The 10,829-nt window shown below is 50.8% G+C and overlaps 1 protein-coding gene across 1 annotated transcript in view; it reads left to right on the top strand.

Moving 5' to 3' along the window:
* Positions 1-3,533: 3,533 nt before the first annotated feature.
* LOC147086592 (neuronal acetylcholine receptor subunit alpha-7-like) overlaps positions 3,534-10,829 on the top strand; it is a 67,168-nt gene continuing 59,872 nt past the window's right edge. Inside the window, exon 1 of the mRNA XM_085978367.1 lies at positions 3,534-3,957. Coding sequence (XP_085834493.1) covers positions 3,906-3,957 — 52 coding nt within the window. The 5' untranslated portion in view covers positions 3,534-3,905. The remainder of the gene's footprint in view (positions 3,958-10,829) is intronic.

The raw sequence follows: 10,829 nt of genomic DNA, 5'->3' as shown, positions 1-10,829 counted from the left end.
TTTGACACCGAGCCACATAAGGAGATATTAGGACAGGTGACCGAAAGCTGGGTCAAAGAGGTCAGTTTTAAGGAGCGTCTTAAAGGAGGAGAGAGAGGCGGAGAGGTTTAGGGAGGGAATTCCAGAGCTCGGGGCCCAGGCGGCTGAAGGCACGGCCGCCAATGGTGGAGCGATGGAAATCGGGGGATGCTCAAGAGGCCAGAATTGGAGGAGCGCAGAGATCTCGGAGGGTTGTGGGGCAGGGAGAGAGCGGTAACAAGCGGGAGGGGTTTGGAGAGAGAGATACTGTTCCAGGGACCAGGGTAGCTGAAGGCTGGGCTGTTGGAGGGGGCAGGGGAGGACACACAAGAGACCAGAGTCAGTGGAGAGTAGCTGAGAGAAAGGGAGGAGCGAGGCCCTGCAAGGATTTGAAAATGAGACTGAAAATTCTGAAGATCGGTGTCAGCCGTGGTTCAGTGGGTATCGCACACTCTCGCCTCTGATTCAGAAGATCGTTGGTTCCAGCCCCCGCTCCAGAGACTCGAGCCCATAATCCAGGCCGATAAACCCAATGCTGCACTGCGGGAGCGCCGCACTGTCGGAGGGGCGGTACTGAGAGAGCGCCGCACTGTCGGAGGGGCGGTACTGAGGGAGCGCCGCACTGTCGGAGGGGCAGTACTGAGGGAGCGCCGCACTGTCGGAGGGGCGGTACTGAGGGAGCGCCGCACTGTCGGAGGGGCAGTACTGAGGGAGCGCCGCACTGTCGGAGGGGCAGCACTGAGGGAGCACCGCACTGTCGGAGGGGCGGTACTGAGGGAGCGCCGCACTGACGGAGGGGCAGTACTGAGGGAACGCCGTACTGTGGGAGGGGCAGTACTGAGGGAGCGCCGCACTGTCGGAGGGGCAGTACTGAGGGAACGCCGCACTGTCGGAGGGGCAGTACTGAGGGAGCGCCGCACTGTCGGAGGGGCAGTACTGAGGGAGCGCCGCACTGTCGGAGGGGCAGTACTGAGGGAGCGCCGCACTGTCGGAGGGGCAGTACTGAGGGAGCGCCGCACTGTCGGAGGGGCAGTACTGAGGGAGCGCTGCACTGTCGGAGGGGCGGTACTGAGGGAGCGCCGCACTGTCGGAGGGGCGGTACTGAGGGAGCGCCGCACTGTCGGAGGGGCAGTACTGAGGGAGCGCCGCACTGTCGGAGGGGCGTTACTGAGGGAGCGCCGCACTGTCGGAGGGGCAGTACTGAGGGAGTGCGGCACTATCGGAGGTGCCGTCTTTCAGATGAGACGTTAAACCGAGGCCCCCTCGGCTCTCTCAGGTTGACATAAAAGATCCCACGGCCACTGTTGGAAGAAGAGCAGGGGGAGTTCTCCCCGGTGCCCTGGGGCCGATAGTTATCCTAAAAACAGATGATCTGGTCATTATCACATTGCTGTTTGTGGGAGCTTGCTGTGCGCAAATTAGCTGCTTCGTTTCCTACATTACAACAGTGACTACACTTCAAAAAGTACTTCATTGGCTGTTAAGTGCTTTGGGACGTCCTGAGGTGGTGAAAGGCGCTGGAGAAATGCGAATCTTTCTTTACAGTAAATATATCAGACAGCACCGCGACACAGCATCAGTTGAGGTTTCTGCTTACCACTGTACTGTCAACATAACTCACGCTGTCCATACATATTGTGCAATAAAATTTGACAGTAGATGTCGACTGACTGCAGCAGTTCAGATTAATGTCTATCTTTCATAGAATCTTAGAATCTCACAGCACAGGAGGAGACCGTTCGGCCCATCGTGCCTGTGCCGGCTCTTTGAACGAGCTCTCCAATTAGTCCCACTCCCCCCTGCTCTCTCCCCACAGCCCTGCACATTTTTCCCCCATAAGTATTTCTCCAATTCCCTTTTGAAAGTCACTATTGAATCTGCTTCCACCGCCCTTTCAAGCAGCGCATTCCAGATCACAACAACTCGCTGCGTAAAAAACATTCTCCTCATCTCCCCCTCTGGTTCTTTTGCCGATTATCTTCAATCTGTGTCCCCTGGTTACCGACCCTCCTGCCACTGGAAACAGTTTCTCTTTATTTACTCCAACAAAACCCTTTGGCCTAGAAATTCAGTGGGGGCACCAGCCTCGCCAGGGCGCTAAAAGTAACGCCCGGAAGTAGTCGCGGCCGCCCGCCAGAAATTGACTTTGCGCGCCCCAGAGGGAAGCGCGGCGCTACTGGAGGCGCCCCGCATCCCTCTTGGGGGGCTGCAACTCAATATCGCTGCGCAACGTGCCGCAGCGCCACACGCTGCGGCACGGCGCGCTGCGGTACTGCAGGCCTTCCTCCCCTTCTTAAAGGGGAGGGGCCTGCTGCAGCACAATCGAAGATCGCGAGTGCCGGCAAAAGAGCCCGGCACCGAGGAGAAGTGCCGGGCTCTTGGAACACAGCCGGCACTCCGCGGGGCGGGGGGGGGGGCTTCAGGAGGCTGGGGACAGCGGCGCGGAGAGGTGCTCGCAGGCGGCCAGCAAAAAAATGGCCGCCCCGCACCTCAGCGCCTCTACCGCCGCAGGTAGACCCCCCTAAACCGGTCGCAAATAGCGACCGGCATTAAAACAGGGGGCGCAACTAAATTTCACGATTGGGGCGGTAGTGGGGCGCTGCGCACACCGATGACATCATCGGTAGCAGCGCAGCACTAACGGCTAGCGCCACCATTAGCGTCCCGCTAAATTTAGCGGGAGGCGTGGCCAGTGGCTTCCGACCCACTTAGCGCCCTCTTAAGGTGCTAACGGGTGGCGCAGCCCACTGAATTTCTAGGCCTTCATATTTTGAACGCCTCGATTAAATCTCCCCTTAACCTTCTCTGCTCTGAGGAGAACAAGCCCAGCTTCTCCAGTCTCTCCACATCATCCCTCATCCCTGGGACCATTCCAGCAAACCTCCTCCGCACCCTTCTCCAAGTTCTTGATGTCCTACGGTCAGTTTTCGCCCCACCCCCCTCCCTTGGCCCTGGCCATTATCACATTGCTGTTTGTGGGATCTTGCAGTGCGTAAATTGGCTGCTGCGTTTCCTACATTACAACAGTGACCACACTTCAAAAAGTATATGAAGTCCTTCCTTCCTTCCTTCTTTCTCTCTTTTTTTATTCGTTTATGGGATGTGGGCATCGCTGACAAGCCCACCATTTATTGCCCATCCCCTAATTGCCCCTTGAGAAGGTGGTGGTGAGCCGCCTTCTTGAACCGCTGCAGTCCGTGTGGTGAAGGTGCTCCCACAGTGCTGTTAGGGAGGGAGTTCCAGGATTTTGACCCAGCGGCGATGAAGGAACAGCCGATATATTTCCAAGTCAGGATGGTGTGTGTGACTCGGAGGGGAACTTGGAGGTGGCGGTGGTCCCATGGGCCTGCTTTCTTCCTTTCTTCCTTTCTCTCTTTCTCTCTTTCTATCTTTCTATCTTTCTTTTTCTCTCTTTCCCTCTCTTTCATTCTCTCTCTCTTTCTATCTCTCTCTCTCTGCCTTTCTTTCCTTCAGTTCTTCCTCCCTCCCTCCTTCCCTTCCCCGCTTCCCCTGACTGGAGACAGGTCCCTGAGAATTGCACCCCCCCCCCCGCCCAGGGTCACCCTGGCTAATTGCCCACTGCCCCTGTCAGCCGGGGAGGGGAGTTGAGTGCCGCAGATGAAGTTACGGATAAACTGCCCCCTGTTCATTCTCAGGAGGTAATGGGCTGTGTCAAACCATCCTTCAGTCAAGAGCCGCACGGTGCTTTGGCTGGTCTGGGGGCAGCCTCCCTCCCAGCTACTGATATTCATCTGTCGCTGTCAAAAGGCGAGACTCTGACAAGGCAGGAAGAAAAGAGAGAGAAGGAATCGATTCTGAACAGAAGGGATTAAGGCAGAGATCAGCCAGCACATCGAGAGGGAGGAAGGCATCCAGCGGGGATCACGATGAGTGTCAGAGACTGCCTGTGGCTCCTGGGAATCGCCTTCCAGATCCAAGGTAATCAGACTTTAATGCTCCAAGCCGTGGGCTTGTGCGTCAGAAGATTGATGAATGCACATCGGAAGGGCGACAAGGCAAAGGAGAGAGGGAACGCGGAGCGGAGGCGAGGGGGGTCGGTGCCAGGCGGCAGTGATCGAGGCTCAGCCTCCCTGGGACTGACTCACAGGACCTTCCAAATCCTCATTCAACTTAGAGCTATTCGGGGAAATGTGGCACCTGTCCCAGCCAACTATTACACCCCCCCAATCTCTAGCTCTCCCTCCCACACTCTCCCCCTTTCCTTCCTGTATCTCCCTCTTGCCCCGTCTCCACACTCCTTTCTCTCTCTCTCCCTCTCTGTTTCCCTTTCTCTCTCTCTCTCTAGCTCTCCATGTCTCACTGTATGACTCTTCCTTTCGCTCTCTCTAGCTCTCCCTCTCTCAGTTTCCCTTTCTCTCTCTCTCTCCCTCTCAGTTTCTCTCTCTCTCCCTCCCTCTCAGTTTCTCTCTCTCTCCCTCCCTCTCTCAGTTTCCCTTTCTCTCTCTCTCTCCCTCTCTGTTTCCCTTTCTCTTTCTCTCTCTCGCTCTAGCTCTCCATGTCTCTCTGTATGACTTCCTTTCTCTCCCCCCTCTCTCTCCCTCTCTCAGTTTCCCTTTCTCTCTCTCGCTCCCTCTCTCAGTTTCCCTTTCTCTTTCTCTCTCTCTCCCTCTCAGTTTCCCTTCCCTCTCTCTCTCTCTAGCTCTCCATGTCCCTCTGTATAACTCTTCCTTTCCTCTCTCTCTCTCTCTCCCTCTCTCACTTTCCCTCTCCCTCTCTCTCAGTCTCTCACTATGGTTCTTTCTTTACCCCTCTCTCTCTTTCTGTATTTCTGTTTTTTAATTTTTTCCTGTCCTGTTCTTTCTCCCTGCCTCTCTTTCTAATTCCCGTTTACTTTCCTCATTCTCCCTCTCCCCCTCTTTCTTTCTGTCGCTGTTTCGGTTTCCCTCTCTTTCCTCCGCTCACTCGCTCGCTTTCCCTTTCCTACTTGCTGTAAGGATATCAGCAAATAGTGATGATATTTGTCTGTGTTTGATTACTTATGCCTTACAGCATATTTGTCTGTGTTTTTGATTGCTTGTGCCTGACCAGCAGAGGTCATGTGAGAGACAAGCAGTCCAGAGGAGTTTTACTTTCAGTTTCATTCTAGATGCATCACAGCATAGTGTGTTCTGTAAAAAGCTGTAGAAAGTCTTGAACAAGACTTTAGATTAAACAACATTCTCTTTCAGAAATGAGTCTTTATTGAACCCAAAAAGAAATCAACACATGATGTCAGAAGTGGCTGAAAGAGAAAAAATCTGAAGTTAGCAACTTGATGGGACAGTGAAAGCAGTTGTGGCAAGTAAGCGAAATCAGCTCTCCACATATTAGCAAGCCAGAAGAGAACATCGTTGCTTACCATTAGAGAATAGCTAACGAAGTGAAAAAATGGAAGGTTTACACCCACCGGCGACGCTTCAATTGACCGGTAATGTGGCTGAAAATTGGAGGAGATTCACACAACGTGTAGGGTTGTATTTATCAGCAATCGGAGCTGACGATAAAAGTAATAAACAGAAATCGCCCGTGTTTTTACATGTAGTGGGTGATGCAGCGCTGGAGGTATATAATAATTTCATATTTGCTGTTGATGGAGACAAAATGAAGCTAGATAAAATAATGGAACAGTTTGAGGCCTACTGCATACCTAAACGCAACGTGACCTTTGAGCGGCACAAATTTTTCACATGTGCACAGAAAATCGGCGAGACTATTGATCAGTATGTGACTGAACTGAGAAACCGGAGCAAATCGTGTGAATTTGGGGGACTGACAGACTCGCTGATAAAAGACAGACTGGTGTGTGGTATTCCATATAATGATCTAAGGGAAAGGCTGCTAAGAGAGCAAGATGTAGACCTGGGAAAAGCCATAGCACTGTGTAGGGCTACAGAGACTGTGAAGTTGCAGGCAAAGGAGCTGTTCAGTGACAGTAGCTGCAACGTGGATGCAGTGAGAAAGCACGGATACAAACTGTTTAACAAAGAGAGCGCCAATATGAAAAAAGAGACGTGGCCAGCAAACGAAAATGAAAGAGACAATCGGAAGTCATGTAGTCGATGCGGTACACAGCATCCACCAAGAAAGTGTCCAGCATATGGTAAAACATGTTATAGTTGCAACAAGAACAACCATTATGCCCGTTGCTGCAAGAACCAAGCGCAACAAAGCAAGGTCCATGCAGTAGATGCAAGCGAGATAGAGGAATTCTATGTAGATGTTGTGTCTGAAAACAAAAGAGAAGAAAGAGACTGGATGTTGACACTAAAAGTGAACGACATACACATTCCATTTAAATTGGATACTGGAGCACAAGTTAATGTGATATCAGAGACCGATTTTAAGAGAATTAGACCCAGACCAAAGTTACATGGAATACAAGTGAAAGTGACCGGATACTCAGGTACTGATATACCAGTGAAAGGAAAATGCATTGTCAAAGTAACACACAAGGACAGAGAGCACACGCTAACATTAATCGTGGTGCCAAAGGATGTGCAAGCCATACTAGGTTTAAAAGCCTGTGAGAGACTGAACCTGGTAAAGAGAGTCCTCGTTGTGGAAAGTGAAAGAGAGACAGTCTATGATGAACTGAATGTTGCGTACACACCGGGTAAGCTGATGTATACAGCAGACACGTTGTCCAGAGCTGTTGACCCAAGTGAGCCCGCAAACACCACAATGGATGAAAAAGTGAACGCCTACGTGGACATGATCACAAGTGCACTGCCCATAGCAGATGCAAAAATGGAGCTCATAAAGACTGAGACAAACAAAGATGAAACAATGAGACGACTGAGAAAAAGCATCTTGGATGGATGGCCCAACATGAAGCAAGACTGCTCACCTGATATAGCAGAGTACTGGAACTGCAGGGCGGAACTATCAGTGGTCGAAGACATCATCTACAAAGGAAGTAAAATAGTTATCCCAAAGAGTCTGAGAAGAGAGATGCTAAAAAAGATCCATGGAGGACATCTGGGAATCGAAAAGTGTAAGAAAAGAGCACGAGAGGTGATGTACTGGCCACGAATTAACCAAGATGTGACAAATGAGGTGTCAAACTGCACAATATGCCTGAAATATCGAGCAAGCAATCCGGTAGAACCACTAAAGCCACATCCAGCACCAGACAGACCTTACCAGAAGGTAGGCGCTGACCTATTCGTATGTCAAGGGAAGGACTATCTTGTCGTCACAGACTATTACTCCCTGTATCCAGAGGTTTGTAGACTGTACACCACCACTGCAGAAGCTGTGATAAGAAGTATGAAAGCCATATTCTCCAGACATGGCGTGGCAAGCGAGGTCTTCACAGACAACGGACCCCAGTTTAACAATGCAAATTTCCGACACTTTGCCAAAGAGTGGGACTTTGTCCACACAACGTCAAGTCCTCACTATCCACAGTCCAATGGACTAGTGGAAAAATCGGTCCAGACAGTGAAAAGACTGATGTACAAGGCAAAAGACAGTGGAACTGACTTCTACCAAAGCATGCTTGTATACCGCACAACGCCGCTCAAGTGTGGTATGTCACCAGCCCAACTCCTGATGGGACGTCGGCTAAGGTCAAACCTACCCATCCCGGAGAACCTCCTGAAAACAAAAGAGGGGGAGAAAGTGAGGAAGTTCAAAGAGCAACAGAAAGAAAAGCAAAAGTACTACTATGACAGAGGAACACAAAACCTACCTGAACTCCACACTGGTGACCAAGTAAGGTTGAAAGACAAAACAAACACATGGACTCAGAAGGGAACTGTCCTGAGTGAAGTTCAACCAAGATCATACACCATTCAGACAGATTAGGGTGCTGTTCTGAGAAGAAATCGTCAAGATCTTCTCATGGGACCAGCCACAGCAGGTCAAGAGACTGATACTGGTGAACAACCTGATCACACAGCTGAGAACCAATCATCTGAGGCAACAACTCAGATTCAAGGACAATCAATCAGAAAATCCTCAAGACACGTGAAGCCTCCTGAGAGACGCATTGAGCAAATTTAAGGACTATTGTTAAAGAAGGAAGTAATGTTATCTTATTCTTTCTTCAAGTTCTAGAGTATTGACATATTTCATGTGATCACACAAAGCAAGGGTAAAAAACCTTGATCATGATAATGATGATGTAAGTTCATTAAATGTTGTTAGTTAAAAGTAAAATACTTTTGTTTTAAGAAAGGGAGATGTAAGGATATCAGCAAATAGTGATGATATTTGTCTGTGTTTGATTACTTATGCCTTACAGCAAATTTGTCTGTGTTTTTGATTACTTGTGCCTGACCAGCAGAGGTCATGTGAGAGACAAGCAGTCCAGAGGAGTTTTACTTTCAGTTTCATTCTAGATGCATCACAGCATAGTGTGTTCTGGAAAAAGCTGTAGAAAGTCTTGAACAAGACTTTAGATTAAACAACATTCTCTTTCAGCAATGAGTCTTTATTGAACCCAAAAAGAAATCAAAACACTTGCTCCCTCCCTCTTTCTCCCCCACTCCCACTCTCCCTCTCCTCCTCCCTGTTCCTCTCCCTTTCCCACTCTGCTTCTCCCTGTCCTTCTCCCAGTCTCGCTCTCCCTTTCTCCTTCTCTCCCTCTCCCTTTCCCGCTCCCTCTCTCTTTATCCTTCTCAGGAGGTTCGGGGTATCAGGAGACAGGGTTTGATGGGACAGTGTATAGGAAGCTTTACTCTGTATCTAACCTGTGCTGTACCTGCCCTGGGAGAGTTTGATGGGACAGTGTAGAGGGAGCTTTACGCTGTATCTAACCCGTGCTGTACCTGCCCTGGGAGAGTTTGATGGGACAGTGTAGAGGGAGCTTTACTCTGTATCTAACCCGTGTTGTACCTGCCCTGGGAGAGTTTGATGGGACAGTGTAGAGGGAGCTTTACGCTGTATCTAACCCGTGCTGTACCTGCCCTGGGAGAGTTTGATGGGACAGTGTAGAGGGAGCTTTACTCTGTATCTAACCCGTGCTGTACCTGCCCTGGGAGTGTTTGATGGGGCCAGTGTAGAGGGAGCTTTACTCTGTATCTAACCCGTGCTGTACCTGCCCTGCGAGTGTTTGATGGGACAGTGTAGAGGGAGCTTTACTCTGTATCTAACCCGTATTGTACCTGCCCTGGGAGTGTTTGATGGGACAGTGTAGAGGGAGCTTTACTCTGTATCCAACCCGTGCTGTACCTGCCCTGGGAGCGTTTGATGGGACAGTGTAGAGGCAGTTTTACTCTGTATCTAACCCGTGCTGTACCTGCCCTGGGAGTGTTTGATGGGACAGTGTAGAGGGAGCTTTACTCTGTATCTAACCCGTGCTGTACCTGCCCTGGGAGTGCTTGATTGGACAGTGTAGAGGGAGCTTTACTCTGTATCTAACCCGTGCTGTACCTGCCCTGGGAGTGTTTGATGGGGCAGTGTAGAGGGAGCTTTACTCTGTATCTAACCCATGCTGTACCTGCCCTGGGAGTGTTTGATGGGACAGTGTAGAGGGAGCTTTACTCTGTACCTAACCTGTGCTGTCCCTGCCCTGGGAGTGCTTGATGGGACAGTGTAGAGGGAGCTTTACTCTGTATCTAACCCGTGCTGTACCTGCCCTGGGAGAGTTTGATGGGACAGTGTAGAGGGAGCTTTACTCTGCATCTAACCCGTGCTGTACCTGCCCTGGGATTGTTTGATGGGACAGTGTAGAGGGAGCTTTACTCTGTATCTAACCCGTGCTGTACCTGCCCTGGGAGTGTTTGATGGGACAGTGTAGAGGGAGCTTTACTCTGTATCTAACCTGTGCTGTCCCTGCCCTGGGAGTGTTTGATGGGACAGTGTAGAGGGAGCTTTACTCTGTATCTAACCCATGCTGTACCTACCCTGGGAGTGCTTGATGGGACAGTGTAGAGGGAGCTTTACTCTGTATCTAAACCGTGCTGTACCTGCCCTGGGAGTGTTTGATGGGACAGTGTAGAGGGAGCTTTACTCTGTATCTAACCCGTGCTGTACCTGCCCTGGGAGTGTTTGATGGGACAGTGTAGAGGGAGCTTTACTCTGTATCTAACCCGTGCTGTACCTGCCCTGGGAGTGCTTGATTGGACAGTGTAGAGGGAGCTTTACTCTGTATCTAACCCGTGCTGTACCTGCCCTGGGAGTGTTTGATGGGGCAGTGTAGAGGGAGCTTTACTCTGTATCTAACCCGTGCTGTACCTGCCCTGGGAGTGTTTGATGGGACAGTGTAGAGGGAGCTTTACTCTGTATCTAACCTGTGTTGTACCTGCCCTGGGAGTGTTTGATGGGGGCAGTGTAGAGGGAGCTTTACTCTGTATCTAACCCGTGCTGTACCTGCCCTGGGTGTGTTTGATGGACACAGTGTAGAGGGAGCTTTACTCTGAATCTAACCCGTGCTGTACCTGCCCTGGGAGTGTTTGATGGACAGTGTGGAGGGAGCTTTACTCTGTATCTAACCCGTGCTGTACCTGCCCTGCGAGTGTTTGATGGGACAGTGTAGAGGGAGCTTTACTCTGTATCCAACCCGTGCTGTACCTGCCCTGGGAGTGTTTGATGGGGACAGCGTAGACGGGGCTTTACTCTGTATCTAACCCGTGCTGTACCTGCCCTGGGAGTGTTTGATGGGACAGTGTGGAGGGAGCTTTACTCTGTATCTAACCCGTGCTGTACCTGCCCTGGGAGTGTTTGATGGGGACAGTGTAGAGGGGGCTTTACTCTGTATCTAACCCGTGCTGTACCTGCCCTGGGAGTGTTTCATGGGACAGTGTAGAGGGAGCTTTACTCTGTATCTAACCCATGCTGTACCTGCCCTGGGAGTGTTTGATGGG

This window comes from Somniosus microcephalus, unplaced genomic scaffold, assembly GCF_052327205.1.
Source record: "Somniosus microcephalus isolate GS21.2 unplaced genomic scaffold, FLI_Smic_1.0 unresolved_chr7, whole genome shotgun sequence".
Taxonomy (NCBI): Eukaryota; Metazoa; Chordata; class Chondrichthyes; order Squaliformes; family Somniosidae; genus Somniosus; species Somniosus microcephalus.
Note: the sequence above shows the minus strand (reverse complement) of the source record. Positions and strands in the feature narration are given on the sequence as shown.